The sequence below is a fragment of the Chelonia mydas genome, chromosome 5 (genome assembly GCF_015237465.2).
Source record: "Chelonia mydas isolate rCheMyd1 chromosome 5, rCheMyd1.pri.v2, whole genome shotgun sequence".
Lineage (NCBI taxonomy): Eukaryota > Metazoa > Chordata > Testudines > Cheloniidae > Chelonia > Chelonia mydas.
Window position 1 is genome coordinate 44,122,604 of NC_051245.2, and position 25,489 is coordinate 44,148,092.

General features: G+C 41.4%; 1 protein-coding gene across 6 annotated transcripts in view; it reads left to right on the forward strand.

The window, feature by feature from the left end:
* ARSB (arylsulfatase B) overlaps positions 1–25,489 on the forward strand; it is a 96,842-nt gene that overhangs the window by 54,312 nt on the left and 17,041 nt on the right. For 3 of the 6 annotated variants that reach the window (XR_005225965.1, XM_043546797.1, XM_037902957.2), the window contains 2 exons: positions 11,402–11,472; positions 11,575–11,613. Coding sequence is in view for 4 of the 6 variants with exons in the window: in XM_043546797.1 (XP_043402732.1) it covers positions 11,402–11,472; positions 11,575–11,613 (110 nt within the window). In the remaining 2 variants the exon portion in view is untranslated. Of the gene's footprint in view, positions 1–11,401; positions 11,473–11,554; positions 11,614–25,489 lie in introns of those variants that run through there. The other 3 variants (XR_005225966.2, XM_037902958.2, XM_037902959.2) reach the window with 2 other exon arrangements.

Sequence of the window (25,489 nt, forward strand, 5' to 3'; positions counted from 1 at the left end):
AGGGCAGTTGCCCAGGACCCCACACCACAGGGGGCCCAAAAAGCTCAGTTCCTTAGGCTTTGGCTTCAGCCTTGGGTGGCGGGGCTCAGGGCCCAGGGCTTCAGCCCCATGTGGTGGGGTTTCGCTTTCTACCCTGGGCCTCAGCAAGTGGCTAATGCCAGCCCTGCTTGGTGGACCCTCTGAAACCAGCTCGCAGCCCCACAGAGGGCCCTGGGCCCCTGGTTGAGAACCACTGCAGTATAGTGTGTTCTGTAGTAGCAGTTAATCTTAAAAAGTAAACATTCTTAATCTGTAGACTTTGTCTACAACTGCTTGTGACATAGGAAAGAAAAGAATTTAAAATTACATTCTTAAATACTAAAACTTATGTATGATCCCACAGACTAAATATTTGTTGGGAAAAGACTATCACAGCTAGTTGCACTGTGATACAAATTGAAGCTGAAGAAAATGATGTCTTAAGTCAAGCCTGTCCTAATATTTTTTCCAATATACATAAAAAAAAATTAAGGAAGTGTTAGGAAATATGATCCAGGGAAATACAATATGTGCAAAACATTTAAAAACAAAAAAAAGAAAGAACAAAAACATCCTTAGTGACACCAGGTCATTACCAAAAACAAGACAAACAAAAGTTACTCTGGAAAACCTTGGACTTCTTCCCAAGGCTACTTTTTTGCCTAGTTTAAACAAAACCCTGTTCTGTTAAAGTTCCTATACAGATGTTTTGTTCAAATTCACCAATGAACAATAGCCTTTCACTATGCTTTAAAAATACTCCATGGTTGAAAATACAGGGCTGTACTCCTGGCTAGCATAAATTAGTCTTTGATTTCTACAGAGGGACATCGGTTTATATCAGCAGAGAATCTGCACCATAGAATAAAGTTCTGCTGTTTTTATATAAACAAATTTCTCTTTGAAGATAATCAGAGTTTCGCCTGCATTAAGAACACACAACTGAGGTGGAACACACTATAATAATCCCCACAAAAAAACCCTCTTCCTATAAGTGTGTGTGTTTGTGTGTGTGTGAGAGAGAGTGAGAGCGAGAGCGCATGCAACTTAATAGAATATTGTACCTTAAAAACAAATATCCTAAAGCCAGAGAATTCTAAGCTATGTTTATATTTTTAAAAAACCTAATCTCTAGAAAATACCGAAATACAAAGACAAGGTGTCTCAGAGAACCTTAGTTGAGCCTTCATATCCTTGCTGTCTTGTGCACTCAATAAGTGTCCCTGACAAAAACTACAGTATCTAGCTGCTAGCTGCATAACTTGCTGAAGCTGTCCTGTGAGGTGCTAAGCCACATAGCAGTGGAGCTCTGTAACTGGGAAGTGTGATGGGGCATCTGCCCCACACTAGTGGAAAAAGGGTTAAAAGCAGCCATGGGGAGGCTGTGCAGCAGACAGCCAATCAAAGGGGCTGCAATGAACAGCCAATCAGGGCAGAGCAGGCCCATATAGAGAGAGAGCTGCAGGGCAGAGGAGGTTGTTCCCCCTTGGGAGCTCAGTGAGAAGGACTGGGTCCCTGAGGGGCTGAGGGACTGAGCAGTGCTGGACCGAGTTAGGGAAGCAAGAGGGAGCTCCAGCCTGACTGACTGAAAGACTGAAGCTCTGTTATGGGGCAAAGAAGGTGCTAGGGCTACAGGAAAGTGGCCCAGGGAAATGGACAGCGGGAGTTGAAGGAGGCGCAGCGCGTGGCTGCTGCCTAAAGGGGTCCTTGGGTCAGGAGCTGGAGAAGTGGGCGGACCTGGGTCTCCCACCCGCACATGCCATGGAGGGGAATGGCCAGTGAAGGGCTGCAGTTTGCCACGGAGGCAAGTAGCTAGAACCTTGGGCTGCAGTCGGCCACGGAGGCGAGTGGCTGGACAGAGGACTGCTGTTGACCCGGAAGTGGGGGAGAAAGGAATGGGGCATGGCCAGAGGGCTGTGTCCTGAAGAGGACTCCACGATCCTTGAGGCAATGCAGGTCCAGAGAAGAAGTGATGGTGGCGAGACACCTCCACAGGAGGGTGCCCTGTGAAAAGACTGAGCTAATTCCCAGAACGACCAGCAGGAGGTGCCACGGGGGTGAGTCCCACACCATTATAGAAGGGTGACCACTTTCTAGAGGTTTTAAGCCATATAGAAGTGGAGCTTAGGAGCCCCAACTGGCAGCCATCTCCTTGTGCTGTAGCATTTCCCCTTGCTTCTGCAGCTGGTCACATTCCAAAAAGCGCTCCTAAGTTTTCCTGGACTGCTAGATTTCTGCTACTGTGTAAATAATGTGCATTGGTTATACACTCTCTCACTTTCTGGTGTATTTAGAATTATTTAAGTAATACCAAAAGTTATTGAATGATTTCATAATTATATGAATTAATAGTGCTGCAGAATTTAATTAATTAATCAATTAATAGTGCTGCAGAATTTAAATTAGGGACCCTTGGCACCTATAATTCTTCTTCGAATGATGGTCCCTACGTGGGGGGGAGGGATGGATAGCTCAGTGGTTTGATCATTAGCCTGCTAAACCCAGGGTTGTGAGTTCAGTCCTTGAGAGGGCCATTTAGGGATCTGGGGCAAAAACTGGGGATTGGTCCTGCTTTGAGCAGGGGGTTGGGCTGGATGACCTCCTGAGGTCCCTTCCAACCCTGATATTCTATTAAAAAAAAAATGTGGGTGCGCATGTGTGCCACGCACCAGAGCTAGAATCATAGAATATCAGGGTTGGAAGGGACCTCAGGAGGTCATCTAGTCCAACCCCCTGCTCAAAGCAGGACCGATCCCCAATTAAATCATCCCAGCCAGAGCTTTGTCAAGCCTGACCTTAAAAACTTCTAAGGAAGGAGATTCCACCACCTCCCTAGGTAACGCATTCCAGTGTTTCACCACCCTCCTAGTGAAAAAGTTTTTCCTAATATCCAACCTAAATCTCCCTCACTGCAACTTGAGACCATTACTCTTTGTCCTGTCATCTGCTACCACTGAGAACAGTCTAGATCCATCCTCTTTGGAACCCCCTTTCAGGTAGTTGAAAGCAGCTATCAAATCCCCCCTCGTTCTTCTCTTCCGTAGACTAAAGATCCCCAGTTCCCTCAGCCTCTCCTCATAACTCATATGTTCCAGTCCCCTAATCATTTTTGTTGCCCTCCGCTGGACTCTTTCCAATTTTTCCACATCCTTCTTGTAGTGTGGGGCCCAAAACTGGACACAGTACTCCAGATGAGGCCTCACCAGTGTCAAATAGAGGGGAATGATCACATCCCTCAATCTGCTGGCAATGCCCCTACTTATACATCCCAAAATGCCATTGGCCTTCTTGGTAACAAGGGCACACTGTTGACTCCTATCCAGCTTCTCGTCCACTGTAACCCCTAGGTCCTTTTCTGCAGAACTGCTGCCGAGCCATTCGGTCCCTAGTCTGTAGCGGTGCATTGGATTCTTCCGTCCTAAATGCAGGACTCTGCACTTGTCCTTGTTGAACCTCATCAGATTTCTTTTGGCCCAATCCTCCAATTTGTCTAGGTCCCTCTGTATCCTATTCCTACCCTCCAGCGTATCTACCTCTCCTCCCAGTTTAGTGTCATCTGCAAACTTGCTGAGGGTGCAATCCACACCATCCTCCAGATCATTTATGAAGATATTGAACAAAACCGGCCCGAGGACCGACCCTTGGGGCACTCCACTTGATACAGATACACTTGAACTGTGCTTAGTAGTATCCGTTGACCCACACGTGCATCAACAGCATGGCGCGTCTGAGGCTTTAAGATGCTATGTGGGTCAAGGCTGCTCCAGTTCTCTCTTACTGCTGCATGGCCAGAGTCAGAACCCCTTGGTGCTCTTAGCTCACTAAGAAAACTGCTCTTCATTTTTGCTGTATATAGTTAGATAGATGTCCATTAGTTTTTAGTAGTTAGTTTTCCTTGGACTTCTCCCCTCCGGGGGTTTCTTTCTCCCCGGCCTGGAGACTATGCGCCAACAAGCCAGCTTCAAGAACTGTGCCTCACTCCTTTTCAGTGAGCAGCGAACACATTTGTTGCTTTTACTGTCTTGGTGAAGCCCACATCGTGTCTCATTGCTCCATCTGCCACTCCTTTCCATCCCGGACTCAAGCAGCTCGTGAACTTCCCCTCTGCAAATATCTGGAGGAGGAGAAGGTGCGCTCACATGCGCAACCAGACCTGGTTCCAACAGACCCACAGAATGGTGCCCGTCACTGGTGGTGAGCACTTCAATGGGCCTCTCCCATGCAGCACCGGCGGCATCAGCGAAGCCCCACTGTATGCACAAGAAATATGAGCACAGGCATAAGGGCAGCTCCCGACAGGGACCACCTCTAAACTCAGTGTTACCTCTCCCCAATGTCTTCATGAAGATCTTTGCGGTCGTGACAGCTTATATGCACCACCTGGGCCATTCCCTCTTCCCCTACCTGGATGACTGGCCACTTGTGGAGCCCTCTTGCTCCTGTCTCCTTGCCACCATCCAGACCGTCCACACCCTCCTCGTCAGCTTGTGGATCTGCCTCAATGAGGAAAAGTCGATCCTCATCCCTATCTGCACACTCACCTTCATAGGGGCACGCCTAGACTCTGTGGCAGCCCGCACCTTTCTTCCCATGGACTGCTGTGCCGCCCTCACTTCTCTTATCGCTGTGCTCTGACGCTATCTGCAAATGTGTGTCTGTCAGTGCCTCTCCTTCCTGGGCCATATGGTGGCATGTAATATGGTCACGCCGTATGTCTGCCTCCATATGTGTTGCGTTCAGCTGTGGCTCCACTCCGCCTGCAATCCGCAGTCAGACCACCTGAATAAGCAGGTCATCATCCTTCCCACTGTTTTGGCTTCCCTCATCTGGTGGTGAATCCTATCCGTGGTTCTATCAGGCATTCCATTCATGTCCCCCATGCCCAGCACCACTCTCACCATGGATGCCTCACTCGTGGGCTGGGGCGCCAACCTCGACGGCCGCATGGCCCAGGATCTTTGGTCACCAGTGGTTGTGCGGATGCACATCAACATCCTGGAACTATGAGCAATTGACTGTCCTGCCAGGCCTTCCTGCCCTTCCTCCGTTCCCACCATGTTCAACTGCTGTCCGACAACATGACGGCTGTTATGTATATCAACAGACAGGGCGGGGCTAGGTCTCCTTCCCGCTTCACAGAGGCCATCCACCTTTTTGGTATTGGGGCTTCCAGCACGCAATCACCCTGCACACTGTACAACTCCTGGGCAGCAGCAACTTCCTGCTGGACCGGCTCAGCCAGTCCTTCCATGCCAACCATGAGTGGGAACTCCACAACCCCACTCTCCGGTCCATCTTTCATTGGTGGGGCACGCCTCACTGGGACGTCTTCATGACGTCGGAGAACTGCAAGCTTCCTCTTTTCTGCTCCTGGGGAGCCCTGGGCTCAGGGTCACAGGGCGATACCATTCTCATTCCCTGGACCTCGGATATCCACTATGCCTTCCCACCCATTTCCCTCCTTCCCCAGATCCTGCGCAGAGTGTGGAAGGACCGAGTGATGGTTATCCTTGTAGCTTCCTTCTGGCCTTGCCAGTATTGGTACACCAACCTTCTCCACCTCTCCGCTCACCCCCCGATTCGTCTTCTGGCCCTCCCGGACCTCCTAACGTGTGGCTGGCTGCAGCACCCCAACCCGAGCCCTCTCCATCTCATGGCCTGGTATTTGGATGGGGCTCGTGTGTAGACCAGGCTTGTTCCACCCCTATCCAAGACATGATCACTCATAGCATACTCCAATCCACTGTTATCAAGCTAAGTGGTGCCACTTTACTATGGTGGCGCACCACCATCACATCTCTCCAAACTCCATCTCCTTTCCTGTCCTTCTAGACTACCTCCGTCATCTCTGCCAGTCGGGCCTTGCCCACTCCTCCATCTGCATCCACCTGGCGCTCAGTGCCTTTCTTCCTCCTGTGGATGGTTTCTCCATCTTCACCCATCCAAAGACCTCCTGCTTCCTCCACAGCCTTCTCAGTGCCTTTCCCTCTGTACGGAGGCTTACCCCCTCTTGGGATCTGAATCTGGTCCTCTCTGCACTCACCAAGCCATCCTTCAGCCCCCTCGCCACCTGCTCCTTCACCCATCTTTCCATGAAGGGTGATCTTCTTGGTGGGCATCACCTCCGCATGGTGTGTAAGTGAACTGGCAGCCATGATGGCAGATCCACCATTTACCACCTTGGAGACTGTGTCTTTGTGCTTACATCTTCACCCCAAGTTCCTGCCCAAAGTGGCTTCCTCCTTCCACCTCAACCAAAGTATACACCTTCCAGTCTTCTACCCTAAGCTGCACGCCTCCCCCGGTTGTCCAGAAGAAACAGTATGAAAGAGATTTCAGGCTGTTCTAGGCTTGATTCTGACCTTCAATGCCTGCCATTGATCAGTCTGTCTAATGAAATCTTAGGTTTTTATGCATTAAATATACAAAATTAAAAGCCACTGAATAACATACAACAGGCCATGAAACTGGCCCACCACAGGAGCATTAATAATCCCAATCCCAACTACCTTGAATCTAACCTGGTGGGATGATTCGCATGATTGGAGTGTTTAAAGTCTCTGATTATAATCTGTTCAGGAAGGGTAGAGTTGGTTAAAGAGGTGGGGAGGAGGCAATCCACATTAAAGACACCCTTACTTGTTTTAGTTATGATAAATCAGAAGCACAGGGTTTTAAATGCACCTGGATACATGTGCTAACTAATAAAGCCCAAGAGGCTTCGCTGATGGGGATCTGATACAGACCACCAAATCAAACTAGAGAACAGGAGTCACTCCTTAAACACTTGTTTAAGTGTACACTTAAACACTGTAATGTGGGGGGTGGGGGAGGGGATCTGTGTTGTTCTGGGGATCTTCAGTTTGGGAAACAGATTCTGGAAGATTTATGCAGCCAGTAGTAAAATACCATCGGTTTCTAAAAGTTACAAATAATTACCTAACACAAAAGGTATTGCAACCAACATGAGGGTAAGTCTATTTTAGCACCTTATTGTGACTGATAAAGGCTGAACTGGAAGCTGGTGGTTGCCTACGGACCAGTGATCATGATTTGATTATATTCAATGTGGACAGAGAACTGTCCCAACTAGTAATATGTAGTTGTAGTGCTTCAAAAAGGCTAATTTCCCAAAACTAAGGAAAATTATGAGCAAAATTCAGTGGGAGAAAAAAATTAGATAGAAAAATATGAATGAAAATTAGGAGTTCTTTAAGAATAATTTATTAGATGTTCTAATAGCCACAATTCCACAGTCAAGAAGGATGCTAAAGAAAATGGCTAAAAACTCATCTTGGTTCAATGGCAAAGTGAGGGCATCAATTAGATATTAAAAAAGCAATATATAACGATTGGCAAAAGGAGAAAATAGGTAGCAATTGATATGAATCAAAAGTTAGGAAGTGTAGAAAACTGATAAAGAGAAGCTAAGGACATCAGGAAAAATCCATGGCTGGCCTAGTTAAGAATAATAAGGAGTTGAAGTATATTAGAAAAAAAAGAAATCCAAGCAATGGTATAGGTTAATTTCTAGATCGAGATGGTAAAATTTTTAATGATACAGAAAGGGCAGAAGTGTTCAATAAATACTTCTGTATTTGGGAAGTACCAGGATGATGTACTTGTATCATATGGGGATGAAGAAGTATCTTCTAGTAGTCCATTAGTAACTTAGGAGCATGTCAGACATCTACTAGGGATAAAAAATTTTAAATCAACAGGCCACGATAACTTGCACCAAAGAGTCCTAAAATAATTGTCTTAGGAGATCTCTGACACACTGATGTTAATTTTTGATATCCCTTAAATACCAGGGAAATTCCAGAAAATGGGAAGAATACAAATGTTGTGCTAATATTTTAAAAAGGGTAAACAGGATGATCCTGTAACTACAGGCCTGTTAGCCTGACATCAGTCCTGGGCAAAATCATGGAAAAGCTGACACTGAATTCAATTAATAAAGAATTAAAGGATAGGAATATAATTCATTCCAATTAGCATGATTTTATGAAAAATAGGTCTTGTCAAACAAACCTGCTTTCATTCTTTGACGAGATTATTCATTTGGCTGATAAAGGTAGATGTAATATAATTAGATTTTTGTAAGGCAGTTGACTTAGGACTACAAAATATTCTAATTTTAAAAATTAGCACTATGCAAAACAATAGAGCATAGGTTAAATGGATTAAGAACTAGTTAACTGACAGATCTCAAATAAGCAGTTGTCAATGGGGAATCATCATGGAACTGTGGCATTTCTTGTGGGGTTTGGCAAGGATTGGTTCTAGCCCCAACACTATTAAACATTTTCATCAACTATCTGAAAGTAAATTTAAAGTCACTGCTACTAAAATTTGCACATGATACAAAGGTTAATAGAATCGTAGTTAATAATGAAGACAGGGCAGTCATACAACGCTATCTGGATTGCTTGGTAACCTGTGCCCCGTCAAACAAAATGTGTTTTTAATACAGCTAAATGAAAAGTTTTATACATCAAGGAAGAAGGAATGCATGCCATATTTACAATGTGGGGGACTATATCCTGGAGAATAATGACTATGAAAATTAATTTAGGCGTCATTGTGGATAGTCAGTTCAAGGAAAGTTCTCCGTGTGATGCTATGGAATAAAGGGCTAATGCAATCCACTGATGTATAAATGGGGAGTAGTGAGTCGGAGTAGGGAGGTGATATTACCTCTGCATATAGCAGTGCTGAGAATGAGACTGGAATACTTTGTACAGTTCTGGTGTCCACATATTAAAAAGGATGTTGAAAAATGGGAGGGAGTGCAAAAAGAGCCACCAAAATTATACAGTGTGTCATCAGGAGGTCAGACTGAATGATCCCCTCTGGACTTTCATCTCTAGAATCTATCAACCCACCCCCTTCCCAAATGGCCAAAAGGTAAAACAGATGGGCTTAGTAGGGTGGCTGGAAGAATAACAATTTTAAGCTTTGTTGGGCCAAAAGGTGGTGAGTGGAACCCTTTGTAGAAAATGGCCTGTAAGCAGTTGCCTACCTTTTAAGCCAGGGGCTATCTAGCTCAAGCACTATTATTCATTATAGCAGTGGAGCCATTGCACAGGAAGGAAGGCAGACTCACAGACAATAAGATCCTAAACCACTCAGAGCTTTATAGATAAATCCCAACACCTTAAGCTCCACCCCATAAATTTACTGGCAGCTGGTACATATTACAGAGCACTGGTTTAAGAGGCTCTCACTCTGTTTAACACATCATTTAACAAGTGGGCATTTAAGAGCTGCAGTCTGGCCTAATTGCAGGTTCTGGATAGTCTTCAAATTGCGTCCGTATGTAGCGCTGTCATAAATATAAAGGGAAGGGTAAACCCCTTTAAAATCCCTCCTGGCCAGAGGAAAACTCCTCTCACCTGTAAAGGGTTAAGAAGCTAAAGGTAACCTCGCTGGCACCTGACCAAAATGACCAATCAGGAGACAAGATACTTTCAAAAGCTGGGAGGAGGGAGAGAAACAAAGGGTCTGTGTGTCTGTCTATATGCTGCCTTTGCTGGGGATAGACCAGGAATGAAGCCTTAGAACTTTTAGTAAGTAATCTAGCTAGGTACGTGTTAGATTATGATTTCTTTAAATGGCTGAGAAAAGAATTGTGCTGAATAGAATAACTATTTCTGTCTGTGTATCTTTTTTGTAACTTAAGTTTTTGCCTAGAGGGATTCTCTATGTTTTGAATCTAATTACCCTGTAAGGTATCTGCTATCCTGATTTTACAGAGGGGATTTCTTTACTCCTATTTACTTCTATTTCTATTAAAAGTCTTCTTGTAAGAAAACTGAATGCTTTTTCATTGTTCTCAGATCCAAGGGTTTGGGTCTGTGGTCACCTATGCAAATTGGTGAGGCTTTTTATCCAACATTTCCCAGGAAAGGAGGGGGGTGCAAGTGTTGGGAGGATTGTTCATTGTTCTTAAGATCCAAGGGTCTGGGTCTGTAGTCACCTAGGCAAATTGGTGAGGCTTTTTACCAAACCTTGTCCAGGAAGTGGGGTGCAAGGTTTTGGGAAGTATTTGGGGGGAAAGACATTTCCAAACAGCTCTTCCCCAGTAACCAGTATTTGTTTGGTGGTAGCAGCCAATCCAAGGACAAAGAGTGGAATATTTTGTACCTTGGGGAAGTTTTGACCTAAGCTGGTAAAGATAAGCTTAGGAGGTTTTCATGCAGGTCCCCACATCTGTACCCTAGCGTTCAGAGTGGGGGAGGAACCTTGACACGCGCATATTCAAACGAATCCAGTTTCAAGGTGAGAAAGGTGTGGATAAGTGTAATGAGGGCTGCACCTGAAAGGAGAGGTCTCACTCTTCTTGCCAGGAACAGATGGAGAAAAGCACTGTTAGCCACAGCTGCAACCTGAGCATCCAGAATCAGTTCAGAATCTAATGAAGGACCTAAAATGCAAACCTGTTACATAAGGCTCAGTCTGGCATGCAGCTTGTGATGTTAACGAGAAATTAAAACCCTAACATTTTTAATGCATTGTGGGGGAAACTTTCCCATATGGCAGTTTTTTCACACTGAATTTTTGGCATTGGACTCTGGTTGTATATTGGCTGAAAAGTGCTGTGTGATTTAAGTAATACAAATAAATACCCTTTACTTTCTGAATCAGTCCCACCAGTAATTTATAATTTTCACTTTTACTCAGAATGTTTGGCTTCTAAAGATGATATCAAGAGGGGAAATATTAATTCTATAATTAGGTATTACTGATATTGAATTATAAAATATTTCCTCCCAAAATAAAATTTGATATGGTTTTAACATCTTCCTTTAAGATTTCCACTGAGTGTTATCTTACCTGTGTTTTGTATTCTAGAGGATAAATGTTTCAGGTCAGAGATTTTTACTTGTCTTATATGCTGTTGCTTAAAATAAAATAAAATCTAGATATTTTCTGAATGGTTCTCTTTGAAGTTCACTATTATATCATTAAAATTTTTGTGGTATAATGAATGTTTTTATTTTAATTTCCTAATGAAAACAAATGACTTCTAACTGGCTTGCATGATGCTTTTTATAGACCATGGACCTTTTAAGGAACGTTGGTGGTTTTCAGTGTAACGTTTGCTTAATATGTAGAGGTCCAATCCTGCCTCCCTTATGCACATGAGTAGCCCCCACTGACTTCATTGGGACTGCTCACCTGGGTGTGGAGTTGTAGGATTGGGCTAAAATATTATAGCTACTGGATCAATAGGTGACCTTCAAATTAAAAGTTCATAATAGTTAATGGACACAATTGTTTCCTATACATATAACAAAAGGAAGTATTAAAATAGCACATGCAGATTTGTAGTGGGCTCTAGAAGGAAATTAATGTTTCCCAATGAACTCTGTTCTAGTGAAGGAAGCCCTTCTCCGAGAAAGGAGCTGCTTCATAACATAGATCCTATGTTTGTGGACACTTCTCCATGTGAGTATGCGATTCATTGCTAGTCATATTATATAGACACATAGTTTGATATCTGTCTAATGCGTGCTTTTTTTCCCTTAAGAAAAGTTTACCTTTTTGTAGGTGAAGAAAGGAGATACTTAGGATGCCTTCCATTTGCAAGTAAGTCACTGCCTTAAAATGGAGTTGCAATAATCGCAACTTTAGTGCACTGTTAACTACACCCTAAATCATTGCTGGACTGTGCTCTTCATTTCCCAGTGTTCTGAAGCACTTCTATGCAAAGACTAATGTACTGCAGGCTGTGGGGTTGCTGAGAGAAAACCATGTGCTTCAGGTGCACAGTAGGACCAAAGTGCCTCCTGCACTCAAGATTAGGAGTTGTCTCCTAACATCCTCATGTCCTGTGTTCTTCTATCTATAAGAAGATTGTATTATTGACCTTGCAAGTGGAAAACTTTAGTTTGTATAGGCTGACTTCCAAGCCTTGTGGCTTCTTTTGTGCCATATTAACATGAGTTTGAGCCATTGTTAGCAAGTCATGCTGCTCTCTAAATGCTTTCTCTTTTATAATTCAGCATTTGGTAAGGACAAGGAGCTCTTTAAAATGGGGATTGCTCATGGAGATTTTCATTGGAAAATGACTCTTCCAGAGATTTTGAAGTTTTTGTGTTAAATTAAGATATGTAGTAATACATTAAGAGCTAAACACTGACTGAAGAAAGCCAGTGCAGTGGAGACAGTGGCATGTAACCTGTGAGCCTGGCACAAGTCATCCTGTAGTAGGTGGATGGGAATGGCTTAGGATAGGCTGCTACAATGTACATCTGGCTCTGTGTTGCTTCTCCTCTAAGCAGGAGCACATGATCTCATCTTGGCTGGTCACTGCTCCCTGCTGTGATGATAGCATACATACTGGTCGGATTAAGGTTTGGCCATGCCAGTTTCCCTCTACGGAATGCTCTGTAGGCTGTTACAGCCCTGCAGGCAGTCCTTGTAGGTTGTTGTGCCCTGGTATGTTGTTACAGAGACATAGTTTAGAGAGTATCTCTCTCCTTGTGTGGTACTGCAGTGGTTGAACTCAGCTGAGGTGCCCAACCTAACAGATTCCAGATATAAATCTGGAGGCAAGAAGCTTTCAGTGTAGAGTCCTAGGCTCAGGAACTCACTCTCCACATTGGTTCGACAGTGCCCGGGACGGCTGAGGTTTAATGCTAATTGCAAGGCCTGTCGTATTTATTCAGGATCTCTCTGCGGTGTTAAATTAAGGGGAGCTATTGTATTGGTTAGTGAGACGTGAATGATCCTTAAAATGGCTATTGAGCCAATTTGAAATTTTATATGTCTTGTTCTTCAGGCACATTAAAAAGAAATCTAAATACATAAATACTTACCCAGATGCCCTTATTTACTACATGTGGCTTCTCTATTTTTTTTCCCCTCAATGCCCATCACCTTGGCAAGTCAGATTACACCACCCATTTGGCCATCCAGCACCAATTGCACGTATGTACAGGAAAAGACAGGACTAAGCCTTAAATACTGTATGTAACCCTTCAGCTTTTTCCCTAACTTAAATTTTAATTCTCAAAAGGGTTGTTTAGAGTAAGTAGCTATACAGCTGCTAGCTCTTATCAGTATTGGTAAGTATTATAAGTGTTTTCTCAGGTGCCTTATGGGTGTCAAAACCTTTCTGCTTCAGATCATCATTTCTTCAGCTAATGCATGAGAAACATTTTTGTCTGATACAACGGAGCATATTAATTTATATTACAGCCTTAAGCAGACGTGGTGACAAGGATTGGGCCTAATCATATTTGGTCTAATTTTTTGCATGGTACTGAACGCCCACAACTTTTCTTACCTTAATTGCAAATTGAAGGAGCTGTGTGCTTTGCAAGACAAGTTCATTATCTGCTTAGTGGTTCTAGTTTTGACAGTGATAATGTAGTAACATTCTCCCGTAATGTCATAAAATTATATATATTGAGTTTTTATAAGTCTGTGTTAATAAACATAAATATATTTAGACTGAGATGTGTACATCTCTCCTTAAGTTTCCTTTCTTTTTCATTTTCCAAAAAGGGGTGACATGGTTAGAAGGATAGGCCAGAACACTGATTTTGGCAGCTATGTTTTGAATACATAATGTGAGTAAAGGGTGGCAGTGCACAAGACTAAGCCCTGGTCTACACTTTTGGGGTGAGGGGGGAAATCAGTCTAAGTTACGCAACTTCAGCTATGTGAATAACGTAGCTGAAGTCAACATACTTAGATCGACTTACCGTGGTGTCTTCACTGCAGTGAGTCGACTGCTGCCGCTCCCCCATCGACTCTGCCTGCGCCTCTCCCAGCGCTGGAGTACAGGAGTTGACAGGAAAGCGCTCAGGGATCGATTTATCACATCTAGACTAGATGTGATAAATTGATCCCCACTGGACCGATCACTGCCCCCCGATCTGGCGGGTAGTGAAGACATACCCTTAGAATAAACCTAAACTTACCATGGCAAAAGCTGACCTTTTTATCTTCTCTCCTTTCTCCAACCCTGTTGACTACATAGAATCATAGACTTTAAGGTCAGAAGAGATCATTATAATTGTCTAGTCTGACCTCCTGCACAACACAGGCCACAGAATCTCATCCGTCCACTCCTGTAACAAACCTCTAACCTATGTCTGAGCTACTGAAGTCCTCAAATCATGGCTTAAAGACTTCAAGGTGCAGAGAATCCTCCAGCAAGTGACCCTTGCCCCACACTGCAGAGGAAGGCGAAAACCCCCCAGGGTCTCTGCCAATCTGCCCTGGAGGAAAATTCCTTCCCGATCCCAAATATGGCGATCAGCTAAACCCTGAACATGTGGGCAAGACTCACCAGCCAGACACCCAGCAAAGAAGTCTCTTTAGTAACTCAGATCCCACCCCATGTAACATCCCATCACAGGCTATTGGGCATATCTACCACTAATAGCTGAAGATCAGTTAATTGCCAAAATTAGGCTATCCCATCATATCGTATCCCTGTTAATCTTAGTCTTGAAATCAGATATGTCTTTTGCCCCCACTGCTCCCCTTGGAAGACTGTTCCAGAACTTCACTCCTCTGATGGTTAGAAACCTTTGTCTAATTTCAAGTCTAAACTTCCTGACGGCCAGTTTATATCCATTTGTTCTTGTGTCTACATTGGTACTGAGCTTAAATAATTCCTCTCCCTCTGTGGTGTTTATCCCTCTGATATATTTATAGAGAGCAACCATATCTCCCCTCAGCCTTCTTTTGGTTAGGCTAAACAAGCCAAGCTCTTTGAATCTCCTTTCATAAGACAGGTTTTCCATTCCTCTGATCATCCTAGTAGCCCTTCTCTTTACCTGTTCCAGTTTGAATTCATCTTTCTTAAACATGGGAGACCAGAACTGCACACAATATTCCAGATGAGGTCTCACCAGTGCCTTGTATAACGGTACTAACACCTCCTTATCTCTACTGGAAATACCTTACCTGATGCATTCCAAGACCACATTTGAAATAATAAACCCTAGTCACAGATCTGTTTTTGTTTATCCTTCCATTTAGTTTGAACTGCATGACCATCCTAGACCATAAACGGGGTGTCATTCTTGATTTCCTTTTCTTTGTCTACACACTGTACATCCATGCTGTGTTCAGAACTTGCCTTCGCTGAGACAACGCTTCTGAGATTCCTTTCCCTTCTAGCCACTTCATCCCTTTCTTTATTACTGTGGCACCTTATGTTTGCCTTCCTGAAATTTATGTTGCTCCTCTCTAGGTCCATTCAAAACACTGCTGCTAAAATCATCTTCCTGACCCATTCTTCTTACCATGCTCCCAAGGTATAGACATTGAAATAGAAAAGCTAAGGAGAGGAAGTTGAGGGACAGATTTTTGTCTTCTGTTCTACACTGTGACTGTACAAAATGTGGAATAAACTCTACATATTATTTGGGGGTCTGGCAGCAGAATCTGTACTTAACAGTTGAATTGGCTGGCTTTTTTTCCAGCCACCAGAAAATATAGATCTCATGATCAACATGTCTTCCACAGTTATGATTGTTAACCAGGAAAAGAGGCGGCACGAAGCCAAAAAAAAATTTTAATAAAACATGTACATTCTTACTAGATTACTGGTATGGAACAAATATTGAACTAAGATTGTGAACCTTAGCTGAAATAACTTGCACTCACAAGGCCTCTTTAGATGCTGAAAACTGTTTCAGTACACCATGAGGGAGAGAACACTGCAGAATAGAAAATGCTTGTACAGGATGTTTAAAATACATATTGATTAAATATGTCTTCTTATTGGCCTCAGTACTTTCCAGGAGTTCAACGAGAATTGGGAGGGCTGGTGCGAGTGTTTAATGTATATATGTTTCTGGACCAAAAAAAACCCTACATTAAACTGGAGTGAAGGTTAAGAATACTTATAAATAGAAATAATAAATGCTATGGGAATGTTGTAATTATCTGAAAAAAACAGACCTTAGTAACCTGTGGGAAGTTAATGCTGACAAGAAGAAAACTGAAGCTTTTGAAGTATGGTGCCGACAAAGACTCTTCCATATTTCCTGGGCGGAAAAGAAGACTCATGCTGATGTTAGAAATATTATTGGAGAGAAGCAGACCCTGATGTTGGAAATTAACCTATGCAAACTTGTGTACTTTGGAAATCACCTTGAGAAAGTTATTATGGAAGAAATGGTGAAGGGTCATTGTTGTAGGGGATAACTAATAAGGAGATGGATGGATGGTATGTGGCAGATCACTGGAAGGTCAGCAGCTGAGTGCTTGAAGTTAGTGATGGACTGTGAGGGCTTCTGAAAATTCTGCTATGATGTCACTGATGTTCAGACATGAATAAGTGGATTTACTTTTTTAGTAATCCATGAGATTGAGTTCATCTAAACATGTTAAGGATCAGTGTTTAAAACTGTGTGACAGGATGGTCAGTCTCTATTTTTAAGAGGCTGCTTGAATTATTTTTTGCGTACAGATTTAGTTCTTTCCTGTTCTGGATGGTCTAGTTTTGTGTGATATGAGTGTGTGAGTGTACATGATGTGATGCGTTAATTGCTGTGGCTTGCTTTCTTTTGCTTTCGCTCTGTTCTACCCAAAAGATTAGGAAAAGGGCAAATATGTACACTTATATAAGAGCTACTGTCAGTGATTACTTTGTTACTATTGACTGGAAGAGCCAGAGTACCCAAGCTCTGCTGCAAGCACAGGTGCAGCAGGTTAACAAACGGGAACCTAAGGCACAGGAAACAGTATAAAAACAGCCCCCTCAGGAGGATGGAGATAGCTGGGGAAGCTCTGATTCAGAGCTGGCTAGTGAAGCTTGCATAGTTGGGGGGGTCAGAGCCTTATATTGATTGTACTTAATTTATAGGTAGCTGGGAAGGGGGTGTTTTCTGGTCCCTTTCCCCAAGGGACTATTAAATTCAACTTCTTTTTCCTTACATAGACTGAAGCCAACCCAGCTACTTGGTCTCTGACAGGCTGTTGAACAACCTTAGCTCTGTCCTTCAGTGACACCAGCCTCCAGTCTTCTTTTCTTTGTTCTGTTCTTAATTATGGCTTTATCCTGCAAACCCATACTCATGCAGTTAGGTCCAGATCTTCAAAAGTAGTTAGGCGCCTTACTCCCTTTGTGGATCTGGGCCTTAGTGTTTTGCAGAATCTACACATTGTGATATGTCATTTAAGATCAATTACTTTTCTTAGGATTTAAAGACATGCAGCCATACTCTGTGAACTCCTAATAGTTTGAAAAGTCAGTGTAATTGTTAAGTGATCATACATCTCTTTGGTCTTTGGAATATTTGACTTGCCATGGGACCAGTATTTTCTGGCACATCAAGAATAGTATCTATTTGGAGACGATGCTACATGTCATGCAAATTTTTCTACATAATTTATTTGAGAAATGTGATGAGGTACTTTAAAAAATGTACTATACTGTAATGCATGCACACACCAGAGGTGGAGTTATGGTTACATATGCTTTCCTAATGTTGGTATTTCCTGATTTTTTGGGTGTTTAAGCATGTAATGTATTAATTCTTTTAGTATATGTTTTTTTTTCTTTAATAGATCGTGGGGTATATAGCTCTCTATGCACACAAAAACAGATATTACATATCTCTGAAAATGCAGCTCATGAGGTTCTCCTATTGTGCATGTTTCTGATTCTGCATTTTGTGACTTTTGGCTGAAATAGAAGAACTGTCTCTGAGCTTTGCCCTCTTGTCTCCAATTTTTTTTACACCAGCACAGTAGTTTTTTCTAGTAGAAATGCACACACCAGACATTACTGATATAGTTGTCACTCAATTGCTTATAGCAAATTAGTTCAACAGAAAACTAGGGTAAAGATTCAAAATATTGACTACTGTCACGATTACAGGGCTTCCTCTTGTCTGGTCTCTCTGAGTGCACCCCCCCACAGGGAATAGGCCTTATACCTTTACCTCTCCTGGAGTGATATCCTGAGATTTTCCCACACGCAGACTGGTCTTTGGGTTACAGTATGCCCTGGATCCACTGTGGTTACTCCAGCAGGTCCAAACAGGTTCAGCACCTGCTGTTCTTCCCTTGGGGAGCTTATAACCAGTGGTAAACACAGTGATGAGAAAACATTAAACAATACCTTGATTTAAGAGGGTTAACTGTAGGAATAAAGCATAACATAAGAGAAAAATATTTTAAAACAATACATAGGCTTGCATACAGACTATCTTACCTAGAGGCTTGCCATCATTTGTCAGAGACTGTAGGCAGGCCTCCCTTTGCTGTCTCTCCCAAATAACTGACCTGCCTTTCCTTGAGAGCGAATCACTTTTATCCAGCTGCAGACCCTTTGTCTCAGTTTCCCCTAGGCTTGCATCCTGCTGCCCAAACCAGTTCATTGAGCTCCACTGGGAAGTCAAGCCAGCATGCTCCAGGCCAGTTTTCTTGGTAACAATCCCCAAGTGTTTGTGAAGGGTGGCTTATCCCGAGCCATTGTTTCATTTTCCTGTTTGTTTCCCTACAGCCCTGTTGATTTAACCCTGTGTAGTCCTACAATAAACATTCCAATAATTAGGTCACAATACTGTATTCATAAATTAGTACAGAGCAGTCTCATGTCCTTCACAAGCACATAAAAGCAGAAGATTAAAACAAAATGTCTAGTCCTTCCACATCTTTTTTTCAGTTAGAACAGTTCCATTTGAAAATTCACTTGAGATTTTTTTAAATAACTCAACAAAATTGCAAACAGCAGAAGCAATACTATATTGAATTTAAACAGTACACATTCCTCTGTAATATAAATGTTATTGAGAGACCAAATAAGGTGCAGAAAATACCTTTAAAGGTTCTTTAAATTAACAGCACTTGTGTCTTGAAAGGAAATTGCAGAAAATCTATCTTACACATTATTTTTAAATTTTGCTTCATCCCTTTAAAAAATAGCTTTCCAAATTGTTGATGGTTTGGCAGCTGGGAGGGTGACGTCAGCTCGCTCTTTGTGAAAGATCTGCTTTCTTTTAAACAGCCTTATGGCATTTCATCAAGTTTTGGTGATTCAGCTGAATTAAAAACCAACTGTATTTGAGTCTAAATTCCCCTAACTGCTAAACCAAACATATTCCTTTCCACAGAGTCATCGCTAGATGGCCTGTCTTCAAGAAGCACTGAAATTCTATATCCCACAGAATCAGAATTAAATGACACAGTGGAAGAAAATGTACCCTTTAATTCAGAGTTGTCAATTGGAATCTGTCAGTACCCTCTGTATTATCTCTTAATCTGACTAGCTAATTCATTATTGAAATGCGGAGTTTTACAAAATCTTGTAAATTATTTTCAGGGAATCACTTTCTCCTCTTCTTGGATAAGCAACTTGAAATTTGTTTTCATCCAGTGAATTTAAAAGATAGGGTTTGTATCCAAAAAAAAAAAAAAATGTTGATGGGTGGGGTTTTTATATTGAAGAAACTTTCACCTTCGTTTAAAATTCCAGGCTTACCATAAACTAAAACTTCAAAGGCATAATAAAACTGTAGGCCTGCTAATTGTACTCAGTTTTTTTGGAGAAAAAACATGCTTAAAGGCAGAAATCCAAGACTGGGAAATTCAGAGTTATAAAACCATTTGTAACTTTTCTTCAAGCTCTTACTCGCTCTGGGCAAAATTAATCAAAATTTACATTATTCTCCTTGCCATTTGAAAAAAGGCATTACCTCATACATTACACTATTAATTGCCAAAATAAATGGTTGCATACTAAGAGGTTAGGTCTGCTCTATGGGGGTAAGAGGTGGAAGCAGAATGCTCATAAAGTCTATTATGAAGGAGAAACCACTTCATTTCTGGTAATACTGTATACATGGACATTAATTCATAATGAATTGCATTAGAATGGCTCTAGCATTATATAATATATCTATCCGAATACCAAAAAAATTCATCTTGATTAAGGGACATTGTAGACTCCTTTAGGCCCCAGTTTTTACTTACTATGGCTGGGTGACAGAAGATTCTATGAGTCATTACAGAACAGGATTGATTTCTGCATGTTCTATTCCTGATGATCACGAGTTTTGCAAATAATAAATGGGGGTGGGGTGGGGACACAACCCCCTATTAATGTAGTCACTCAGTAGCCGCTTGTGTGTGCAACAGGTATGTGTGTGGATGAGCAATCTGCGTGCTTTGACTAGGATAAAGACACTTAATTTCTATGCCAGATTGATACTTGGCATCCACCTTTCAAAGAATCAAAATATGAACAAAAGCCATTATTTTAGTGTAATCAGCTGCTTTAGTTGACTGTTTGAAATGGGGAAATGATCCAGAATAAATAAAAAACAAAAAACCAGTTCCATTCTCTGTGCTTCCCAGAACATAGAATCATAGAATATCAGGGTTTGAAGGGATCTCAGGAAGTCATCTAGTCCAACCCCCTGCTCAAAGCAGAACCGATCCCCAACTAAATCATCCCAGCCAGTGCTTTGTCAAGCCTGACCTTAAAACCTCTAAGGAAGGAGATTCCACCATCTCCGTAGGTAACCCCTTCCGGTGCTTCACCACCCTCCTAGTGAAATTTTTTTTTCTAACATCCAACCTAAACCTCCCCCACTTCAACTTGACACCCTTATTCCTGGTTCCAAACAAATATCTGTTTGTTTGGAAAAGTAAAATGCACCAAATGCTTGTCAGCTAGCCTGTGTTTCCCTATTCTTACCGAAATACCACGAAACTAAACGATCTATCATTTGTTACAAGGCATTGCCTTACCTGTCCCCAGCGTCTTCGTTTGAGCCATTGTCCGCCAGAGGTACTGAAACTGCAGCACCCCCTGGCTGAAGTTGTTTCCATCCTATACAGGATTTGTAGTGTGGTTCAATGGCTCTCAGCACCCCTGCTATATAAATTGTTCTAGCACCTCTGTTGTCCATCATTCCTGTGGTCACCAAGATCCCATTCTTTTTTTCCTTGTAGTTCCACTTCACCATTTGTCATTTATGGCTAGCAGCGTCTTTCCTTTTAATAATACTAAGCATTTACATAGTGATTTGCATCTTCAGAATGGTTCATAAACATTAACCCTTACAGTTCACCTGGGAGATAAATGAATGTTATCCCTGTTTCCGAAGTGAGGAAATGGAGGTAGAGAGGGTAAGTAACTTGCCCAAGACCACAATGCCCGAGCTGTGATAGGAGTTCTTAGCTTCTGGTTCTGGGCATATACCACTAGACCACACACTTCTTTATTGCCAGTATATACTGTAACATTTTATACTTTTATACATATCTCAATGTATAAAAACTAGTTTTTTTTTCTAGTGTTTTAAATTGTGCCAGGTAAAATGTAATACCCTGAGTGAAATCCTCTCCCCATTGAAGTCCGTGGGAGATTTTCTGTTGACATCAGCAGGGCCAGGACTTCACCATCTATGTTTATTATTCTATTTTCAAAGATGTAATCAATGGGGAAAAAAATTTGGGGAGCAGAATAATTTGAAAAAAACTGAATGTTTTTTATATGTTGATATGCCCCTTGAAGTTAAGCTTCAGAGAACTCACAGCCTGTAGTAGACCAGGCTGGTGCTGTTAATCTTCTATTCCAAATCTTTCATCTAGACTCAAAACAGCATGGTGTAACAACTATAATCACCATGAAAGAGTGATGAATAGTGGGATTTGAGTCTAAGTATCCAGAGTTGTAGTTCAAGTAAATGAGGTAAAATAGTTTGACTTCATTGTATAGCACACAGCTATGTGTTATCAACATGACAGTAAGAAATTATAGTCTGGATAATGAGCAGAGAGCCTGATCGGTTCCTTCAGAATCAGTATTCCATTAATTCTTCAAAGGTCAAGGTCATGCTGTTCCTCAAATAGTCTTATTTTAATAAAGTAACCGAAAACCTCAGAGTTTTGCAGAAAATTCATTATCACCATAAAGTAGTAAAAAGGTCAGAAAATGTCTTTCCTCAATGAAGTAGCAAAAATATCTTATTTCTTTAATAATTCATTGCCTTAGAGGAGCCAAGAAGAGCCCTTGACATTTCAGCTTCCTCCTCCTTCAGGGGAAATAATTGTTTCATATATCATGGAATAAAAAATGACTATTAATAAAAAATACACACAAACTTTGCTAGCCTGAGAGCCATTGCATTTACAAAAGAGTATATTATAGTGGGCTGGGGGTTCTAATGAGTTTTCAACTTTCATCTGGGATGAGAAGTCATCTGCACTCCCAATGAAACATGCAAAAATGTTTTAAAGAAATGTATCGGAAAAGAGAGGAGCAGAGAATTTTCATACAGCTGTAAATGGAATGGGAAAACCATTGCTGGCAAACAACTATTGAAATCTTGAACGAATGAATGGAAACATTCTGGAAATAATTTTTTACCAGCATTAACAGAAAAACTGTAGGTTTTAAGTGATTTAGCAGAAGAATAAAAATTATAAATATTTTTATCTGCGTTTCTGTAGAGAATAGCAGTATTGTAGATGGCACAGATCTATTCTAGTCCAGATGGACTTAGTACCTTAAACCTTCCAGAATATATACAACTTTTTGGACATTGTATCTTGGGTGACCAATTTTTGGGAAATGTTTGTGATACATAGGGAAGAGATTGGTGTGTTATGAAGTTTAGACTGTCCACACAGGCTCTATTGTTCTTTAAACTGTGGCTCTTTTGGAAGCAGTAACCATGAAGAACCTATTTTGCTGTCATGCTGATGATTGTTTATTCTCTTACATAGAGAGAACATTAGGTAAATATTTTATAATCCAAAGTTACCATAGAACTTTTATCTTTAGTTTTATTAGGAGTTTTCCTGTAGCATCTTATAGGAAGAAAAAATCTCTTAGCTAGAAGTAATTTATTAGTCTGCTTTTTATAAATTTTAAAATATATATACATTAATATCTATGTAAAACAAATTAATCACAAACTAGATGCTATTTTTACATTTTAAACTGTTTAAATAGTGGTACTGTATATAATATCAGAATGGCTATAATCGCAAAATGTCATTCAGTTATTAAACTCTGACACTAGAAGTTTTTAATTTAAAACTAACTTTTTCCATTGTAAAGCACTTTCTTGTGTCTCTGGATTTCCTTATAGATTTTATTTCAGAAAGGATAGGTTTTCAATGGACTCAATTGTAAATGAGTTATACAGGGCAAACGTAAAGTTTATCATAAGAAAATATTTCAAGACATGCAGTAGGGGCCAAAGGCTGATCTCACTGACGTCAACGGGAGTCTTGATATTGACTTCAGTGGAACTAGGAATTGGCCTCAAACTGATAGCTGAAGCTGGAAGAAAGTGCAGGCTTTGTTATACAGCCAATTTTTATTTAATTCTCATTAAATATACAATGATATTTTTTTTAACAACTGTTTTTTCTACAGCTGACATTTTGATGCCTATTTTCCCTCCCTTCGCAAAAACTCCCTTAATAAAAATGTACCCTAGTTGCAGAAATAAGAGTTCCATATTCACTTCAGGCAGAAGGAAATATATTGTAGAGGTGTTACAAAGCCTATATTTCAAGGAATGACAGGTTAAACATTTATACATCACATATTTGTCTATTGTTTAGGTTTGTAATTATTGCTATATATTAAAAAAAAAAAAACTATACTCTCTGCTTAGGATTCTGAAATCATCCCCATTAAAGAAGAAAGAATAATTCCCCTAGGTTAAGTCTCCTGCTCATTCATTTGTGGGAACATTTTCCAGAGCACAAATAGGAGATAAGTGCCCAACTCCTACTGACTTTCAATGGGAGTTAAGCACCTAATGGCCATTTGAGTTTTTGAAAATATCCTGCTCTATTTCATCTGTTTAAAAAAGCTGGTTTTTGTTTGTTTTTTCTCCATCATGTTGTGCTCTAGCCTTTGCTTAGTTAATGTGTACTGATACTGTCTTTGTCTTTCCTTGCGTCCCATATTCTTTTCTTCCCTTTTGTTTAATTAGTTCCCTCTTTTCTTTAGGGATCTTGCTTGCGACTTTGTGCTGCTCATCTCAGAGGCACAATGCACAACTTGCAGCCCAACGGCCAGGACACCGTGGGCTAAGGTAGCATTAAGCCAACGTTGTGTATACCCAATTCTGGGCCACCATCATAATTCTGAGAACGTGATGGGTGCTCCCTAAGTTTCAGATGCCTGTCTCCAGCTTTCTATGAATGGCAGTGCAGCCCACAATTCCTGCAGTGCTATCTGTCCCCTTGCATCACTCACATGCTTGTTCTGCCTGCTGTGTGTCCCTGTTCCCAGGCTTGTGTCAGGATCTTTGTAGGCCAGCATAAAGTTACCTTCTGCAAAGCCTGGGCCAGGGGAAATTCTTCTCTGGCCAGATCTGAGGCTTTAACAGCCGCTTTACACTGCCACAGCATAAAAGAGCTGTAGCAGAGGACAGAATCCCTCACCCTGTCTTGTATACCTTTATTGGGAGGCACCAAGCACACCCAGCAATAGTGCTGTGAAAATAATAAACAAATGAGACATGAAAAAGGAGTTCAGTTTCTCAAATTATAAGTAGAAGACACTGTAATAGTCAAAAGCGCACATGGTATCAAATCTCTCAGATCTGCAAATGTTGGTTGCTCCCACTGTCCTTTAATTTTTAATTTTCTTTGGAAACTTAATCTTGCTTTTGTCTCACAGATAAGTGTTTATGTTGAGTGAGGTCATCTGAGTGGTTGAAGATTTCAGTGATGGGATAAATTGTATTACTACATGTATTACATGTATTCAGGTCCTTTGAGGAGCTTGGAAGAGATCAGATTAATATTCGTATTCTTATAGAAATGAAAAATGCAATACTTGGCACTTCTGAAGTTTTCACAGTTTTAGTCTGGAGCTGACATTAGACAAAACTTGTGTCCATTTAATTAACATATGTTTTCTTCTGCTCACACGGCAGGAAAAATCTCATGTTACTGTAAAGATTGTCAGTGCGTAATCCAAAAGCTAAACTACCCAAGGAAATTCAAGTAAAATGGCACTCCAGTGTTAATTCAGTTTGTTGCCTTAATGGAAGTGCTAGCTTTGGCTGTGTACAGAACTGTGATGTATGTGTACAATAAATGCCTGTAAAGTTCAAATGACAGGGCTGTGTGAAACTTTTCAACTGCCAAAATGATCTTACATTCTTTAAGAGGTTTGGTAGAATCCAGGATTTTGGTTTGGGCCTGTTTCTTAGGCTATCAAAAGTTACATGTCTAAACCACCAAGAGCCTCTATGAGACTGTAACACACACACACACACACACTGAGACTGTAACACACACACACACACACACACACACACACACACACTCACAAAATATATATTGTAAAGTTCCCAGTAGATTTCAGCAATTCCCCATACCGTGTCATTCAGTGAAGGAGGATGAAGCCTTGGTTTTCTCAGATTGATGACTAGTAGCAACTTATAATTGTGGATGCATTGTTTGTATTTGGTCCTTTAGAAGATGCTTGCATGTGTGTGCATCAACAGGG